Here is a 20,286-nt window from a genome sequence, read left to right as displayed (position 1 = left end):
TCAGCAGGTAAATAAACTGGCCCGGCCCGCTAGGGTGCTTACCCTGGCGAGCCACGTGCCGAACGTTGCCGACCCCTGATCTAGTCTAACCTTCTGGATAACACAGGCTAAATACATCACTTACTGATGAAAAGAACAATGCACACATTCAATACAGTGTCAAGACATCATGCCATGATTAGTTTGTGATTGGGACTCCATTCTACATGTATAGCTCTTTCTTCTCATAGCTGCCCAATCACTTCTTGATTGCAGGCAAAAGAGAGGAAAAACACCCACTCTTTCTCCCCACCTTTTGTTGCTGGAAACAAAGGAAGTCTTTCTCTTCTTTCCTTCCTCCATCTCTTGGTGAATGGTAGACAGGAAGGAGATTTCTTCCCTCTTCCATCTGCCCCACAATTGTTAGCTTTTTAGAGGGATAGGAAAGATCCCCATAGATCCTGCTTATTCATATTCTGCTTGCTGCAATAGTGATAAGCAGCATGAGGTATGCTCTTGTGACCAAGATGGACTGGGACCCAACAGATAGTCTCCATGACAGCCATATACAGCAGCACAAGTCACTGCACATGACTATAATCTAGGGCTGTCAAGTGATAAGAAAAAGTAATCATGATAAAAAAAATTAATCGCAATTAATCACATGATTAATCGCGCTGTTAAACAAAAATAGAATACATTTATTTAAATAATTTTGGATGTTTTACATTTTCAAATATATTGATTTCAATTACAACACAGAATACAAAGCATACAGTGCTCACTTTTATTTATTTTTTATTAGAAATATTTGCACTGTAAAAAACAAAAGGAATAGTATATTTCAATTCACCTAATACAAGGACTGTAGTGCAATCTCTTTATAATGAAAGTTAAACTTACAAATGTAGAATTATGTACAAAAAATAACTGCATTCAAAAATAAAACAATGTAAAACTTTAGAACCTACAAGTCCACTCAGTCCTACTTCTTGTTCAGCCAATTGCTCAGACAAACAAGTTTGTTTACATTTGCAGGAGATAACGCTGCCCGCTTCTTGTTTACAATGTCACCTGAAAGTGAGAACAGGCGTTTGCATGGCATTGCTGTAGCCGGCGTCGCAAGATATTTATGTGCCAAATATGCTAAAGATTCATATGTCCCTTCATGCTTCAACCACCATTCCAGAGGACATGCGTCCATGCTGATGACGGGTTCTGCTTGATAACAATCCAAAGCAGTGCGGACCGATGCATGTTCATTTTCATCATCTGAATCAGATGCCACCAGCAGAAGGTTGATTCTCTTTTTTGGTGGTTCAGGTTCTATAGTTTCTGCATCAGAGTGTTGCTCATTTAAGACTTCTGAAAGCGTGCTCCACACCTCGTCCCTCTCAGATTTGGGATGCACTTCAGATTCTTAAACCTTGGGTCGAGCGCTGTAGCTATCTTTAGAAATCTGATATTGGAACCTTCTCTTTGTGTTTTGTCAAATCTGCAGTGAAAACATTCTTAAATCGAACAACATATGCTGGGTCGTCATCCGAGACTACCATAACACAAAATATATGGCAGAATGCGGGTAAAACCATGGAAAAGGAGACATTCAATTCTCCTCCAAGGAGTTCGGTCAGAAATTTAATTAACACTTTTTTTTTTTTTTAAACAAGCATCATCAGAATGGAAGCATGTCCTCTGGAATGGTGATCGAAGCATGAAGAGGCATATGAATGTTTAGCATATCTGGCACGTAAATACCTGGCGATGCCGGCTACAAAAGTGCCATGCGAATGCCTGTTCTCACTTTCAGGTGACATTGTAAATAAGAAGCAGGGAGCATTATCTCCCGTAAAGGTAAACAAACTTGTTTCTCTTAGAGATTGGCTGAATAAGCAGTAGGACTGAGAGGACTTGTAGGCTCTAACGTTTTACATTGTTTTGTTATGGAGTGCAGTTAAGTTAAAAAAAAAATCTACATTTGTAAGTTGCGCTTTCACGACAAAGAGATTGCACTACAGTACTTGTATGAGGTGAATTGAAAAATACTATTTCTTTTGTTTGCCATTTTTACAGTGCAAATATTTGTAATCAAAAGTAATATAAAGTGAGCACTATACACTTTGTATTCTGTGTTGTAATTTATATCAATATATTTGAAAATGTAGAACATCCAAAAATATTTACTAAATGTCAATTGGTATTCCACTGTTTAACAGTGTGATTAAAATGATGATTAATTGCAATTAATTTTTTTGAGTTAATCACGTGAGTTAACTGATTAATCAACTGCCCTACTTTAATCACAAGCTGAGAATTACCTGTGTAAATCTAATTCCACCCAAACCTTGCATTAGAGAGGGACCAAGGAAGTAGCAATAAGATCTGATGTGGAATAGGCTTAGCTTAGGCCTTAGAGTTCAGGCTGAAGTACAGATCCACAGCTTTAGGACAGGACTGAGTGGTGTGGATACTCCTGAGATGTTCTGGTAAGATTTTAGTTCAGAATGCTAGAAATCTCACAAGATCTTCTATGCTAGGTTTCATCTGAATGGTTTTGTTTTGTCTTTTTGATTTGAGAAAGTTTTACCAGAACTTAATGAAGCCCCACTCCCTCTACGACACCATAATGCAGTGGTTCTCAACCAGGGGTCCAGGGCAGCATTAGACTCCCTGGGGCCCAGGGTAGAAAGCCGAAGCCTCACCGCATGGGGCTGAAGCCCAGGACCCTGCACTCCGTCACCTGGGGTTGAAGCCGAAGCCCGAGCAATGTAGCTTCAAGGGAGCCCCTGTTGCATGGGGTTCCAGGCAGTTGCCTTGATTGCTACCCCCTAATGCCAGCCCCCCTAATGGCACACATGGGCTGTGGAGTTTTTACAGTATGCTGGGGGGTCAGGGGGAGAAGGGGGACTCAGAAAGAAAAAGGTTGAGAACCCCTGCCATAATGTACCTTCATTTGCCCAGCAAGGAAGGCTATTGTGGCTGCTACTGGAACATTTAAAAGAGGGATATTAGGTAAGCATCTCATTAAAACACACATCCTGAAGTCCAAAAACCTCCCTCCCCAGATCTCTTAATATCAGATACATGCAAAAGTTGAGGTGAACACTGAAGACCCTAGAGACTCCCCATAGTCTGCTTTTGTTTGGAATATTCTTAAAATTCTATTATCTGTGCTAAAATTTGTTTATTGTTCTAAGAAACCTATAGTTTACATATTATATTTCTGCTTAGGACATACTTTTAGCAAGAGAAATGGGAATAGAAAACACTATATTAGAGCAACATGGCCAAATTAAGGTGACTAAAACAATTTTAATCTAAACCTTAACTATAGTAGCACTGGTGGTCCACTAAAATGTGCATGTTTCCTAATTTATAAAAAAGTAAATATTTTATTAATATACTTTTCTTTATAAATTAAGCTGCAAATGGGTGGATGGGCAGGACAGAAATAAATCTCCTGGGACCGAAGTGCGCTAATTTCAGTCAAAAAGTCTCTCAGTTTCTTAAACCTACTGTTTTACAGAAGCTTCATATACACCACTGTCTCCAGCCACAGACTCATCAGACACTGCAGCAGATACACAAGTTGCTTTCTCCTCAAGCAGCAGACTTACTGCTCTTCTTGGTAAGTCGACACCTAAGCAAGGGAGGAAGAATAAAAATTAGTGCTAGACAATTACCAGCAAAGTAACTGCACAGCTTAGAGCACTGCCAAGTTGAAAGTGATGACCCTTAGCTCAATTTCATGGAGTAATTCTGTTTCACCCCACTGAACAGATACAGGATGTATTACTATTGTCGCTTATTCTAGTTAGGGGGTTATGTGTCTAAACTGATGAGCTTGAAAATGTAGAACTATTATTCCCTTCCCAAACACAGACTTCTCTCACCCTTATTAGTCTTTATCTTGAGCTTTGAACCTACATTTCCAATTTTAAATTCTCACTGTAATAAAATTTCAGCAGCACACAAAACCAGGGCTGACAACTATGCTTTATTAACAATATATAAGTGATATAGAAGCTTCAGGATTTTCCCTCCTAGAAATGCAAACTCCCATTTGGTTTAGCCAAGGAATGCCTAACACGATCCTCAAAAACTTCTTACGCTAGAGAACCTTTAGCACCAGCTACTACTTAATTTTAACCTCCAAGTCATATTCATATGCTAGTGTCCTGCAGTGCACACACAGCATTCATTGAAAGCATCATTTTGCCATGAAATAAGTTGCAGGCCTATGGAGCTTTTTTTTTTTTAAATTTACAAAGGAGTGAGGATATTGGTATGCGTTATGCACACCTCCTGAGTCATGACTTTACATCTTGTTAAGATGTTAAAAATTTAAGGCTTCGGTTTAGAGGATCGATTGCTACATTTCTGCTTTTATTTGTAGCAGTACAAATGCTTTTTCCTTGATGATGAAGTGCTCCCCCTTCCACTCATGTGAGGGGTGAAGGTGATGACAAGATTTATTGATTACCCCCAGGAATAACCACAGACGCCTGAAATTGACTTTGACAATGACAGAGACTGACTGTGGAAGAACTTCATGGTTATTCCAAGTTGGTTGCTGCCAGCAGGGACCTGTACAGGAGAGTAAATCTGTATGTACTTCACCTATACAGAAGCGCCTACAAGAGACAAGTACAGAGGCACTTTATCTGCAGAGAAGTTTTGTATTGTAATAGGTGGCACTGGAAGCACCACCTATAGTTAAGTTTATCTGCTTTCCATTATAGAAGCTTATTTTTAGTTGCTTATAATACTCTGTCAAACTTTAACCATTTAGGCTGAAATTTTCCATGTAAGATGTCTGCCTCAGACTGAAATTTTTTTTGTGTGTGTGAAAGTTTCAGCTAAAACAGTACAGCCATTTCCAAGATTTAAATTAGGGAAAAACAGGTTTTGCTCACATTCAAAAAATTCTTATAACCATTTCACTGAGGAGCTCTAACACTCTGATGCTTTGGTACATGGACATGAATTTGGTGTGGTATAGGGGAAGTGCCCTAGTGTCAAGGATGTGCCTTTTGCTGCTTTGTGAAAATCCACATAAATTAGACCAAATTATAAGCCTATTTAAAAAACCTGCAGTTTGCACATGATCCGTAGAAGCTTTTTAAAAGTTGACAGCTAAATTCTCAAGTCAGGTCTACCCTTAAAACACTGTAGCGCCAATGGGAGTTTTCCCGTCAGCATAATTAACCCACCTCCATGAGAAGCGGTAGCTATGTCGATGGGAGGGCTTCTCCTGTTGACACAGCGCTGTCCACACCCATGGTCAGGTCAGTAGAAATGCTTTGCTTGGAGGGGTGGGGTGGATTTTTCACACCCCTGAGCAACAGTGTTATACCAATGTAAGTTTTACTTTAGACCTGGACTCAGACTATTCCATCTGCACTGAGCAAGCTCTATCCTCCTAACTGCAGAGGTGAAAGTAAGCCGGTATGGTACGGCATACCGGCAAGAGCCGGTACGCCATGCCGGACTGGACCGGCTTCTCCAGCGGTAATTTAAAGGGCCCAGGGCTCCAGCCGCTGTGGGGAGCCCCGGGCCCTTTAAATCACCACCGGAGTTCCGGCAGCCAGGCTCAGGCGGGGATTTAAATGTCCCGGAGCTCTGGCCCCTGCGGGGAGACCTGGGCCCTTTAAAGCGCCACCCGAGCCCAGTGGCCAGAGCCTCTGGCCCTTTAAATCGCTGCCGGAGCCCTGCCGCCGCTACCCCAGCAGCAGCAGGGCTCTGGAGGCGATTTAAAGGGCCCGGGGCTCCCCACAATGGCAGGAGCGCCGGGCCCTTTGAATCCCCATCCGAGCCCGGCTTCTGGAGCCCCGGGAGCTGGGCTCCGGTGGGGATTTAAAGAGCCCGGGCTCCCCGCAGCAGCCGGAGCCCCGGGCCCTTTAAATCACCGCCAGAGCCCTGCCACCGCTATCCCAGCCCTAGCCTGAGCCCTGCTGCCTCAGGGTAGCGGCAGGAGCCCTGGGCCCTTTAATTCGCCCCTGAGCCCTGGGGCTCCCAGCCACCTCTGCAGCTGGTAGCTCCAGGGTGATTTAAAGGCCCTGGGGCAGCCGGAGCCCCAGGGCCTTTAAATCTTGAAAGGCCCCACCTCTTCCTGTTGAGGACACGCCCGCTCAGGACTCCGGCGTACCGGTAAGTCCTTTAAGTTACTTTCACCCCTGCCTAGCTGCCTAGCAGCTGATCAGACTATGCATGCACCATCCACACAGTTACTTAACATGCTCCATCCCAGGGCTGAGCAGAATGCTTTCTACAATTGCTCCTACCAGCTGCAAGTGTCCTACAGACAACAGCCTAATTCATTCCACAACCTGATTCATTCCCTGAGCACCATTCATCCTGTGCACTGAGTGAGGCAGGGGTCCTGTGGAAAAAATTGTACGTGATCATAATAAAGACATACAAAGGGGCGGAGTTAATTGTTTCTCGCATTTCCTAACTTTTGAGTGCTTGATTTTGCAAACTTAATGTACTTTTAATGTAGGCTTTTTAATATATTTTTGTTTTATATTTATACACTCACAGCACTACATATATTAATAATAGGAAATCTCAGCATAAGGATTAACTTCATTTATAGTTTTTAAAAAATAAGTGCTTTTAGAATTAAAGCTACAGTGACACTATCAAGAACGAGAGCTACAATTTAGGGCTTTTTTTTTTTTTTTTGCTGACCTATACTCCTCTTCTCCATATCATCCCATCAAAACATTTAAAACTATATTTCTTCAAATCAACAAAACCAGGGCCTTGGATTTCTCATTGGTCATAGTATGCCTGCCTTTCACACCTGTCTCTTCATTCGCCCTGCCCACTTGGATTTTGTGAACAGCTAGAGTATTGAAAGTTAGCATAAAGTTAGTTGTTGAAACTAAGCTGTATTTTTTTAAAATTGGTTGTGACCCATCTGGCCACTGAAGAACTGAACTGAATCATTCCCCCGCCTCTTACATCAGATTCTGTGAGGCTTTTAAAGCAGACAGAACACTAAGTTCCATCACACTGAAAAGACAAAGAACAGCAAGAAGTAAAGGTAAAGTAAAGCTCTAATTTTGCACTTCACAGATTCATAACACTTGGGCTTTAGAGCTTGTCTACACAGGAAAACTGTCACAAAAAAAGCCAGGGTGTGAGTTTAAAGCACCATGAAGCAAGTACAGTAACTCCTCACTTAACGTTGTAGTTATGTTCCTGAAAAATGCAACTTTAAGTGAAACAATGTTAAATGAATCCAATTTTCCCATAAGATTTAATGTAAATGCAGGGGGGTTAGGTTCCAAGGAAATTTTTTTGGGGCAGACAAAAGGCATTATATACTGTACAGTACTGTACTGTGGTTGGGAACTGCCCCTGGCTTACCTCACAAAGATAGAGCCCGCTGCAGGCAAGGACACTAGGAAGCACCTTCCTGGCAGCAGCTTCCCAGGAGAAGAACAGGCAACGACTTTGCCGGGGGATGCTCCAGGCCCGCCTCTTCCCGTCCCCGTTCCACCTCCTCTCTGGAGCACGCCGCATCCCCGCTCCTTCCCCTCCTCTCCCCCCCCGAAAGTCCTAAGCGCCACCAAACACCTGTTTGGTGGCACTTAGAACTTTCTGGGAGGGAGGGGCAGGAGCGGAGACGTGGCACTTCCCCGCTCCTCCCCCACCCTCCTAGCACTTTGCGCTTAGGACTTTCTGGGAGGGAGGAGGAGGAGTGGAGACGCAGAGCTTCCCCGTTCCTCCCCCTCCCTCCCAGAAAGTCTTAAGCGCTGCCAAACAGCTGTTTGGCGGTGGGGGAAGCGCTGGAAGGGAGAGGGAGGAGGCGGAGAAGAGGAACTTGTGCATTGCTACCTTGTAAAGTCGCTGCTCTTCCACAGAATTTTACAAGCAGTGGACAGAGCAGGCAGCCAAACGATGTTATAAGGGAGCATTGCACAACTTTAAAAGAGGATGTTCCTAATTGAGCAGTGACGTAACTTTGAAACAACGTTAAGCGGGAGGACGTTAAGTGAGGAGTTACTGTAGTGTACTAGCTCCCTATGCGGACACACTTATTCCACACTAAGAGTGCCCGTGTGTGGGTTAGCTTAGTCCACTAATTCTGCAATAGCTACTTCTCTGGGTAGACAAGTCCTTAGTCAACTTCTGATATCTCTTTCTGTGCATAACTGAAGGAGACAAAAGGAAGTCCCAAGTGCCTCATGCAATCCCCTGCTGGCTCCCCATGCTATGAACTGGAAAGTATTGAAATTCTTAGCATGATAAAACCATTGAAAAAGATGCTGCAATATATTCATTTACATAATAGATATTTTAATTCTATCTTTCCTTTAAAAATTTAGCTTTTTTGGGGTTGTTTTTTCCAGGTGCTCCTTGCTGGTAAATTCCAGCCACAAATGACTGAGTCTGTGGCTCCAATTATCAAAGTTGGGCATATAAATTGGGCACCTCCACATTATGCATCTGGACAATCAAATTAGTACTTAGATGCCCAAATACCTATGTCAGACAATTAAATGCCAATGTAGACCTGAAATGGTTAATTAGGAATCAATTGGATCACTATGTTGGCTACATGTTCTTTTAGAAAAACACAAATCTTTGAAAAATGTACATCGTTATTTTGGTTCACAATAACTCAGCAGGTGGGAGATGAAGAATGGTAAGAAAATAGCATTTATAGACCTAACATATGTAATGAAATGGGATTTATGTAACTAACTTCTGAAACTGTATTTGAGGATTCATGGAAAAGAGAAACAGTTAATGCCAATCAATCAGGGTAATATCTTCTCCTGCAAGACTGAATGGGCAGTGACAGCCCTGAAATATGGCAATTCCGACACAGCAACTATTCACCTTTGATCACTAGGGTAAATCCACACACACAGACTAGTATAACTGATTGGACAGAAAGCAGGATGTGTGTCCTGGAAATTACATCCCCAGTACACAAAGGCCATTGAGCGTATGATTATTTCTTCCTATCTGGACATCACTAGAAAGAAGGAGGATTTTTTTATTTAAAGGAAAGAGAAGCAGCCTAACATAAATAAATAAATAAAATACACTTTCTGGCGAGACATTCTGTTGTGCCAGACAAGAGGGTCCGACACAAGGATTTGATCTCTTGGAAGCATATGAATGAAACTGACAATAGCCTGCCTAGGTAGACTTTCGGCAATGTAAAGCTTAGGTATGTTGAGGAATCTGTTTATTTTTCTATAATTTATTTTTCTGTATTTTTCAAATAATTAATGAAACTGGTTTTTAAAGAGAAAAATGCTTCCCATTCAAAGATAGCATGCTGTCTTCCAGCTCAGAGGAGAATCACGCTGCAGGTGCCCTCACACAGTGGGGCCTGCAAGACACACAAGTTTCTAAAGCTAAAGGTACTTCTCTTGTTCTGGTCTAAAAGGCAAGGACGGAAGGATCCTCTCCCAAGGAAAGTGTGTTGTGAACAACTAAAGCCAAGACACACAGGGCAACGTGCCACAAGACACACAGGGCATGCCCACACTTTGAGCTGGAGCTGTAATTTCCAGCTAGAGTAAATGCACATGCATTAGCTTTGATTGAGCTAGCACGCTAAAAATAGCAGGGTAGCTGTGGTGACCTGGGTGGCATAAGGGACTGCCTGTCCAAGTAGGGTCCGGGGTGGGACTTCACTCAGGCTGACTAACCTATCCCATTGCCCGTGTGCACCACCACGGCTACACTGCTATGTACCCAAGCTGAAAATTACACCTCCAGCTCCAAGTGTGGATGGACTCACAGATACTGAGGAATAATTGTTACAGGTGGTCAAAAAGATAACAGATGATCTTGTGATTAAGGCCTGGGACTCAAGAGAATCTGGGTTGTGTTCCTAGCGCTGCCACACAGTCGTTGTATGAACTCAGGCAAGTCATGCAGGACCCAATTTTTAGAAGTGCTGAGAACTCAGTTCTCTCATCGACTTCAAACAGGGCAGCAGGGGCTCAGCACTTTTGAGAATTAGGCTCTTTAATCTCTGTTCCTCAATGGCAAAATGGACATAGTATGTGACAAGATAAATCCATTATTCCTCCAACCAGAAGTGCCATAAGAAAAGCCAGAAAATAAATGTGCAGGGATGGCATAACATAATATACGCCTCAACAATTGCAACAAAGCCAGCACTTTAGATTCGGTAGCGATTAATCACATCTTGGCAACTGGGATTTTAATAATGTTGCAACTGTCACTTAGGAGGCATTAGGTATCTCACTGACAGGGGAACTACAAATATATATTATTACAGAAGACTGTCAACAAATGAAAGTCTCTCTTACATTGCACGCAGCAAATCTATACGGATGTTTCTTCTTTGCATAGCCTGAATGAGGAAAATATCCTCCAACATTCAACAACTGGAGTTTTTTTGCACCTAAATTGACGTAATCCTCCATTTGTTGGCATTCTTAGTGGTATCTCCTCTGCACTTTTTTGCTGATTCGAGAATGGAGACAGCAACATTCTTCTGTGCCTCTACAAAGTTGCCACCATTCCTTGGGCTTAACAAACTACAAGCATCAGAGAAAGACTCACTTTGCCATTACTGTTGGATAGATTCTCCCCACCCCTTTCCCCTTAGTGGGATTATTGCAAAGAAGAAGGAGGGATAGCTATGGCAGGGCATAAGAGATTTGGCCACTGCTCTATTGCTATTCAGGATTCCTGTCTTTTGACCTGCTAGTTATTGAGAACTGAGGTATTCATACTGAAGTCACTTACAGTTCCACAGGATGCTCATGCAACCTTCCTTTGCCCTTTAGGTAGTGCCCAGATTCCTTGTTATTTCTCACAACTGCACGAGAATGACTTTTTAAAAAAAATGTTGGAAACTAAATAGTAGAGGCTCATGCATCACATAGACTTTCAACTTTGACAAAGTCAGCCCACTGGAGCCATTTTGACAAGGATTATTGTTCCACCAGATTTGGCTATCACCACCAGTGCACCACAGAGTTCTACAGTTTGATGAGGTCGGAGTGACCATGCTAACCAGATTTCAGAATCTGTTTTTTGAAAAATGAGATGTGTATGAGCTCTTCTCCTAAGTCACATAGTACATAGTAACAAAAGCAATAAAAAAAGAAACCAAGGCTGGACAGCAACTTATCTTGGCCAGAAGATGGCAGGGCAATACTTTACACAAAGCTAACTCTCCGTCCCCCCCGCCTTCCCCCAAATCTGAACATATCTCTCCACTGTAAAACTTAAACAAGCAGAGTTCTTCATATAGAACTGAAAAGAAGCATATTAGTACAGGATTCCCTAAACAGCCAATACAGTGGTTACTGAATCCCAACTATTAATTAGCTCAGTAGTGCAACTGCATGCTAATTGCCTCTCTCTGTTTTCTGCTCTTTTCATCCTTCTTGGGCAAATTTTCAAAGAAAACACATCTTTCTGGGCCTAAAAACCACAAGACAGCATCACTGCTGTCTTGCAAAGATTATAGATCTCGGTGCTTGTAAAAAATCCTCATAGAGTGCATGAGTACAGCTAGTATCTGGATAGCTTCAGCCTAGACATCTGTAGAGTGTATTTGCACAGCTCAGTTATTTAACCAACAAAAAAAGAATATTTGAATGTTTTCAGTTTAAATTAAGTGAATGGGAGTTGCACCGCTGATTTCAGTGGGAGAAGAGTTTGACCAATGCTCAGATACTATTTTGGAAAACCAACAACAAATTATATTCTAAGGTAATAAAGAAGATAGTTGATTACCTACTAAAGACCTCATCCTGTAAAGTTCATTGGATTGATTTCAATGTAAGTTGCAGACTCCACACTTTGTAGGACAGAACCCTAAATTAAAAAATTTACATGTTGTTCCTAGTATATACGATTGCCCACAAGTGCAGGTGTAGCCTGCCCAAATCGGTTATTGATCATATTAGAGGCAGCCCTATATTTAAAAGTCAGGACCTTAGTTAATAATTTTTATCCATTACACAGAGATTTGAGACTACAATTATTTCTTTACCTGCATTTCCTTCACGTAAAGATGACAAAGGCTGCTTAACACTTTCATTGAGATCTTTATCATCTGTAAGAGCTTGTGATGTTGCTCTGGCTTCAGAGTCCAATGACATTTGGTTCTCACAGAGACTAATGCCTGCAAAATCACCAGGCAATTCACAGTCTTCAAAGTCTGTGATGAGGTGGTGCAGGGGGGAATCTTGGGCAGACACTGAAAATGCACCTTCCAAAACCAAAGGAGACCCTGGCGGGGACAAGGAAGAAAGGGAGGATCTTGAAGACAGTGATGTCACAGATTTAGGTGGCTCGGTCAATTTTGGAGCGTGGCCTGCTGCCAAAGATCCAGAAGAGTCACTGTAACCCAGTCTCCCATGGGAATTGACCACCTCATTTTCATGAATGGTAGTGATAGGCCCAGAAGGAATGTAACCACTCTTTTCTTGCAATATGAAGTCAAGTTTATACTGATAGTCCAAGTCTGTTATTTGATCGCCTTGGTTATAATAGAGATCCGTGGAGCTGAGGGAGTTTAGTGACCCCCTGCTGGATGTGTTCAGAGACCCCCGACTGGATGCCAGGGATCCTAGGCTGCTCCCTGAAGACACAGATAATGTACTGGCGGAGAGACTGCAAAGAAAGGACAAACAACCATTTATGTTATTAATCTACTATAGACCTGATCACCAGCACACAACAGTAAAAGTTGAGGTCTGAAGGAGTGCACTCATAGACCACAAAGGAGATGCTATCCCTATAACAGTGACATGAGGTATCTAAATTATAATCCTGTCAGGGCAGTGAACGGGTCTTTAAATCCTCTGTACAGTAGGTAGCCCTCTGTCATGACTATAAAATTAACAATAATATAATATCATAAAGTCAGACTTTAAAATGGGAAAAATGTCGCTGGGGTTATCTTTCATTGCAACAAATATTTTATTTCTGGAAAAAAATAAGTTAACTGAAAAGAAAAAATAAAATCAGAACAAACTGTTTACATTAATGTTTACAAATATGTGCATGCAATGAGGCTCTGTCGGTAATAAAAGCTGACGTTCGTGCAGTCAAGCTTATAGATACAGTCATATTCAAAAAACCCCAAGGATTTTCATTAGGAACAAGAGTTCTTTTGGAGACATCTCATGTACTAAAGATGGTTGCTAACCATTTTTTTAATCTAAGCAAGAAGATGCTTTGCTCTCTTCTTAATTATAAAACATGCGCAAAAATCCATTCTTGTACACTTACTAAAGTTATATAGATACAGTAGATTTGCACAGAGAATGCTAGAAGCAACTGCACCTATGTATCTTGCCACAATTATCAAAATGAACTTGTTTCAGTCTCCATCTAGCAGAAAATCTAAGAATGAAGTACAGACATATTCAGTGCTGCTGCACCACAGCTGAAAACAGGTCTTTATTTTTTTCTTGTTAAAACATAATGTAAAATGCAGCCTTACCTTTTAAGCTGCGAATGCAAATAAGTAGTTAACTTTGTAGTTTCTTCAAGTTTCTGAACCAACTCTTTTCTTCTCTCTTCCAATTTCAACCTGGAAAAAGAACTATATTCAAGTATATAAAGACATTATAAAATATACAAGGCACAAAGTAAATATGGAAGAATATTTTATAGATAAGAAACAAAGCTAATGCCTCCCACTCCTCCTTAAAACCCATTTCCTTATCTTGCTTGTCATTGCTAATCAGTTCAGACTCTGATTGGTCTCGCCCTAGCTTCCAACTACATTGTACAGTCTAAGATTCTAAGAAATTTAGAATAGGGACTGTGAAATGTAAGGCATCACACAAACCTGAGTCATCATACAAGTAATAAATGGGATCTGTATACACACGATACCGAGAGAAATGTCATGCATGCAAAGAGAAAGAAAAGAAGGGGGATAGCAGTTTGGAAAACATCCATAACTTAAAAAGAGTAAAAGCTGTATCTATTGCATTTTAGGAAGCTGTATATTGGCTGCTTATCTAATATAGTTCCACCAAAAATCCCCCAGGAAACTAAATAGGAAAGCAAGTAATAGTGTAAATTCTGAAAATTTAAGAACTCTGGGGAACAGTGTGGAAAAAAACTGAAAAACTGAAGCAAAATCATTAGGGTTTGTCTACGTGGAGACTTAGCAAGCAGCAGGCCAGGGAGTAAATCTAACAGCACACCAGCTTTGTGCAGCAACTCGCTGCATGGACACTGCTACTGTGTACAGTAAGTTCCATAGTGCACGTTGACATACTGCTGTTTGAAACAGGAATCAAGACGAGTCCCTTTGTACATCGGATGCTTCATATATGGATATAGAAAAATATTTGATACCCAAAACAAGATCCAAGTTAACAAGTAGGTTTAGAATTCAGAGATGTTGGATAGTATCTAGGAATCCAGGACACACAGTACTGCATCCCAAAGATTCCAGTCTTTGCTCGATAGAGTCATAGAAGTTAGAGATGAGATTCCCCCCCCCCACATCATCCAGCTCATCTTCATCCCAATGTAGGATTGTTCCCTACTGTACATTTGTCCAGTCTAGCTCTAAAGATCCAAGTGGTGAAATGTGTCTGTTTCTTTTGGCTGACAATTCAAAAGTCTGACAGATCTGTCAGAAAAGCTCTTCTGACACTTAGACTCCTGTTCAGAATTTTACCTTAGCATACCATTTATTGATACCTTCATAGATTCATAGATTCTAGAACTGGAAGGGACCTTGAGAGGTCATCGAGTCCAGTCCCCTGCCCTCATGGCAGGACCAAATACTGTCTAGACCATCCCTGATAGACATTTATCTAACCTACTCTTAAATATCTCCAGAGATGGAGATTCCACAACCTCCCTAGGCAATTTATTTCAGTGTTTAACCACCCTGACAGTTAGGAACTTTTTCCTAATGTCCAACCTAAACCTCCCTTGCTGCAGTTTAAGCTCATTGCTTCTTGTTCTATCCTTAGAGGCTAAGGTGAACAAGTTTTCTCCCTCCTCCTTATTACACCCTTTTAGATACCTGAAAACTGCTATCATGTCCCCTCGCAGTGAAGGGTTAAAATCCATGTGCATGTTATATAACAACCTGGTATATGGATTGTGCCAGCTCTTTTTCAGACCCAAAGTCCAGAGTTTGGTCTGGAGACCAGAGGCCTAGCTAATAGTGATCAGCTAAGAGAAAGCTGAGGTAAACAAAATAACATTGCCTTTGCTAAGATCTGCTTGGTCAGTAGAAATGCCAAATGTTGAAGCAATAACTGAATAATTATGTTTCATCCAATGTTTCAAATTGAACAAAGAATCCCTGTTCCTATTGTGTTTCTCCTGAAGGGAAAACAGTCTTCCCACAGATCCAACCTTGAGTTTATGAAATATTGGCACATGTCACTATAATGATATGGCATCCTTCCACCTCCCTTCCAAGGGACCAATGCCCTGCCTTAAGACATAAAGGAGACAATCTCTATTTTCATATGCTTTCACTGTTTCTTTGCTTTATCCCCTAGACATGTACCTGTCGGACAATCAAAGGAGATACTCCATTCCTATGGACCCCAAATCAGAATTCAACATATATATTTTATATTAATAACATTTTATCAAAGTATTAATTAAATGTTAACTTGCTAATTTGAGACCATGGGCGGAGACATTATGTAACCTTTTAACCATTGGCTAATGTGTTATCTTGTCTTGCTGCAAAACCTATCCTGGGGTGTGGAACTGCCTACCCCGTCACTTTCCCCCGCCCATGGAAAATCTATATATTTCATTGTAATCAATTGATTGACAGTGTTTCTGAGCCTAATAAGCCAGGTGACACTCCGCCAGCGCTGTGTGTAATAAACCCCTATGCTTTGACCTCTACATGGTGTGGATTTATGTCCTTCACTCAGTCTTCTCTTTTCCAAACTAAACAAACCCAATTCTTTCAGCCTTCCTTCATAGGTCATGTTCTCAAGACCTTTAATCATTCTTGTTGCTCTTCTCTGGACCCTCTCCAATTTCTCCACATCTTTCTTGAAATGCGGTGCCCAGAACTGGACACAATACTCCACTTGAGGCCTAACCAACGCAGAGTAGAGCGGAAGAATGACTTCTCGTGTCTTGCTCACAACACACCTGTTAATACATCCCAGAATCACGTTTGCTTTTTTTGCAACAGCATCACACTGTTGACTCATATTTAGCTTGTGGTCCACTATAACCCCTAGATCCCTTTCTGCCGTACTCCTTCCTAGACAGTCTCTTCCCATTCTGTATGTGTGAAACTGATTTTTCCTTCCTAAGTGGAGCACTTTGCATTTGTCTTTGTTAAACTTCATCCTGTTTACCTCAGACCATTTCTCCAATTTGTCCAGATCACTTTGAATTATGACTCTGTCCTCCAAAGCAGTTGCAATCCCTCCCAGTTTGGTATCATCTGCAAACTTAATAAGCGTACTTTCTATGCCAATATCTAAGTCGTTAATGAAGATATTGAACAGAGCCGGTCCCAAAACAGACCCCTGCGGAACCCCACTTGTTATGCCTTTCCAGCAGGATTGGGAACCATTAATAATAACTCTCTGAGTACGGTTATTCAGCCAGTTATGCACCCACCTTATAGTAGCCCCTTCTAAATTGTATTTACCTAGTTTATCGATAAGAATATCATGCGAGGCCGTATCAAATGCCTTACTAAAGTCTAGGTATAGAACATCCACAGCTTCTCCCTTATCCACAAGACTCGTTATCCTATCAAAGAAAGCTATCAGATTGGTTTGACACGATTTGTTCTTTACAAATCCATGCTGGCTATTCCCTATCACCTTACCACCTTCCAAGTGTTTGCAGATGATTTCCTTAATTACTTGCTCCATTATCTTCCCTGGCACAGAAGTTAAAGTAACTGTTCTGTAGTTTCCTGGGTTGTTTTTATTTCCCTTTTTATAGATGGGCACTATATTTGCCCTTTTCCAGTCCTCTGGAATCTCTCCTGTCTCCCATGATTTTCCAAAGATAATAGTTAGAGGCTCAGATACCTCCTCTATAGCTCCTTGAGTATTCTAGGATGCATTTCATCAGGCCCTGGTGACTTGCAGGCATCTAACTTTTCTAAGTGATTTTTAACTTGTTCTTTTTTTATTTTATCTGCTAAACCTACCCCCTTCCCATTAGCATTCACTATGTTAGACATTCCTTCAGACTTCTCGGTAAAGACTGAAACAAAGAAGTCATTAAGCATCTCTGCCATTTCCAAGTTTCCTGTTACTGTTTCTCCCTCTTCACTGAGCAGTGGGCCTACCCTGTCTTTGGTCTCCCTCTTGCTTCTAATGTATTGATAAAATTCATACATAATGCTAGATACATTGTTATCTCTTCCTGGAGTAACTAATGCCCTTCCCATAGTTGTGGATTATTATGTTCCCCATTAGCCATTGCTCAGTCAAGTTACACACAACATTTCACTGAATCACAAGTATTAGCCATTTGTTAGGTTAGTTTTAAGAAGTTTTAGGCTTATTTCTAAACTTTCCCGTTAGACTCCTCACTCAGTACCAGCAGGAACAAATCAAGGTTCAAATGCAAATGCAAAGTACACCTTCAAAGATACTATTTCTGCATGAAAAACAGATTATTACACTCAGAGGGTCCCAGGACTAAGCAAAGCACTTAAAGAGAAGCCTAACTTTAAGCAGATGCTGAGTAGGGATGGCCCCATTCAGTGTCTTGATATTGCTGCTGATAGTCTCCCAGGGCTCCCAAGCTAAACCCTTTCGCTTTTTCTGCTGCTTGTTATAATCTATGATTTCAGACTCTTTTCCCCATTTCTGCCATTTTGTAATGTTTCAGTTCTTTCTGCAGTTATTTAACTATAGTTTCTCCTGTTTTTCTCTCCCCAGGCAATGTTAATCTTCTACTAATATTTTTGTGGCTTTTCACTTTCCCTTGTAGAAGAAGCAACTAGGTAAGGAAGGAGGTGCAAAAATTTGTAACTTCCGAGTTACCAGCAACAATGAAGACTAGAGAAAATGTGATAAGAAGCCTTTTGCTCTTACTGGTGTCCCTTACGCATATACCTATATTCCTGTGAGCAGGGCTGTACAATCAGCTGAAAATGAAATTTCCTCTAAATCAATCTACTGGTACTTCTAAGATTTCTCTAGCTATTATATTTAATGCAGTTCAGTCATTGGAAATAACATTTGATTATTCCGATTCAATGTTAGTGTTAAGTGAAATTACATCTAATTTAGAATGCGATGTCAATTCTGTCACTAAATCTCAAAGATTTCAGTGATAGGATGGCTGAGTCACAAATACAAGTTGACAGCATAAAATCACTATCAGGAGTACCAGATTGCCATAGAATATAAACTAAAAAACCTGAGGCTTTGGGAAATTTTTTGAAGTCATGCAATATTTATATTTTAGGTATTATTGATATCAAATGGAAATCAACTAACTGATAATGCTTCATATTCATTTACTGAATTTAATCCTCCTAGTCACTATTTCTAAACGTTTTGATTTCCTATTAAGTCATCTTTAAATATTCCTTGCTACTGGTACCATATGCTCAGCCATTGTTTCAGCAATGATGGTAAACAAATCTTGAGTCAAGTCCGGAAATCTAAAGGGAATATTCTTTTAAGTGATAAAGGAAGTCAACAGAAGTTTAATCCATGACCTCAGTGGAGCTAGGATTTCACCCCAAGCCTGATACAAATAAAGTAAGTCTAGTCAAAATAAAGGTATTTCTTGTTTTAAGACCAGCATTTCTGCATGCTGTATTTCCTGCTGAATGTATAATAGTTTAAAGACAAGAAGGGTTTGATTTTGGACTAGGATTATGTCAAGGATTTTCTGTAGCCCCAGTTACATAAAATGATGGCCAATTTGCATGAGTAGTAAAGGGGAAAGCATTAGCATCCTACCTGAATGATTTACACTATTTTAAAAATATTTCTTTAGTGACTATTAATAGATCATGTATTGTTAAAGTTCATATGCCAAAGTGTTAGGTAATTATACATGTGTTTTTCAAAGTACAACCTAACAACTTATTTTCAGAAATTAAGTTAATTATACAATCTGTAATTTCTACAGATATATACATAAAATAAAGACATTTAGATGAGACTTAAAATAGCATTAAGAAAAATATTTTAGGCCTGATCTTCAGCTGCTATAAATTGATATAGTTCTAGTGAAGTTTACATCAGATGAGGACCTGACCCTTTGTTAAAAGAAGAAGAACAAAAATATTTAGTGTGTTTTAAAGGAATGCAACTGAATTATCAGCAGAACTTCTAGAAAACTACAGAGAATTTGTCTTAGTCCTTTTCCACAACACAGTCTAAATGTGAAAAAAAATATTAAACACATCAGCCATTTTTCTAGACTTAGGGATAGTTCCTTCACATGAGAAAGTTTTCTAACTGAGTAGGCGATACCTCAAAATGTAGCAGCTTCACTTCTTCTGCCCCCCACCCCACCTTCTTCTCCCAACATGATCTGGACATTGTTGTAGATGCAAACACAAGACCATACCACCATTTTAGAAGCAATAATGAAAGGAAAAGGACACAGAAAAACTTCGAATTCACTAGATAACTCCCTCAAAGACCAGACAGTCTACAATTAATCAGGGAACCTTTCCTAGGGCCAAAAAGATAAAGGAACTCACTACCATAAATGGAAATCAAGGAGAAACAGCAGGTGGCCCTTTTGATAATTCCATAACTAGGAAAAACAGAATGTTATTTCTGTGCGATAATATGGGAGGCTCCTCAGAGTAGCCAGGATAGGCTTTGCCTATGCTTTTTTGAATCTGATATATGATCTTTACCCACTTTTGTAAATGGTCTGTGAGTACAGCTACTCACGTCAGTTTTACCTACCCTCTCCCAGATATCCCTAGACTACACTGTGAAACTTGGTTTTACACAGCAAATCTTTTGGTTCAGACCTCTTTTTCTTACTATTCTTGTCAAACTTTGATAGGATCTGCTGCTTTCTAAAATGTTGCTTCATTACAGCAATCACAGCTGACGTACTCATTTGAACCACACAGAAGCCTACCGTATTCACTGAAGATTATAAAAGAAGACTGCAATGCAGCCACACTGCCATTTGTTGAAGAAAAGATGGGTTTTGTGAACTGGCTGCTCCCACAATCACTGCAGGGGTGATTCTTTTGTCCTCCAGGAAGTAACATTCGGAGGTTTGAACATTAATTAAAAGAGTTTAAAAATTCAGGAAAAGATTCACCTTTGAATCTTTTTACAACATTTAGAGTACCTCCGAGTCAGCACGAGATGC

General features: G+C 40.7%; 1 protein-coding gene across 1 annotated transcript in view; it reads right to left on the bottom strand.

The window, feature by feature from the left end:
• Positions 1–20,286, bottom strand: part of WWC2 (WW and C2 domain containing 2) — a 162,969-nt gene that overhangs the window by 29,547 nt on the left and 113,136 nt on the right. Inside the window, exons 10-12 of the mRNA XM_024194493.1 lie at positions 13,448–13,537; positions 11,990–12,612; positions 3,496–3,619 (exon numbers count right to left, since the gene is read on the bottom strand). Of these exons, the coding sequence (XP_024050261.1) occupies positions 3,496–3,619; positions 11,990–12,612; positions 13,448–13,537 (837 nt within the window). The remainder of the gene's footprint in view (positions 1–3,495; positions 3,620–11,989; positions 12,613–13,447; positions 13,538–20,286) is intronic.

The sequence above is a fragment of the Terrapene carolina genome, unplaced genomic scaffold, assembly GCF_002925995.2.
Source record: "Terrapene carolina triunguis isolate 2854851 unplaced genomic scaffold, T_m_triunguis-2.0 Scaffold66, whole genome shotgun sequence".
Classification (NCBI taxonomy): Eukaryota; Metazoa; Chordata; order Testudines; family Emydidae; genus Terrapene; species Terrapene triunguis.
The sequence above is the reverse complement of the archived record's forward strand: the minus strand, read 5'-3'. Positions and strand labels throughout refer to the sequence as shown.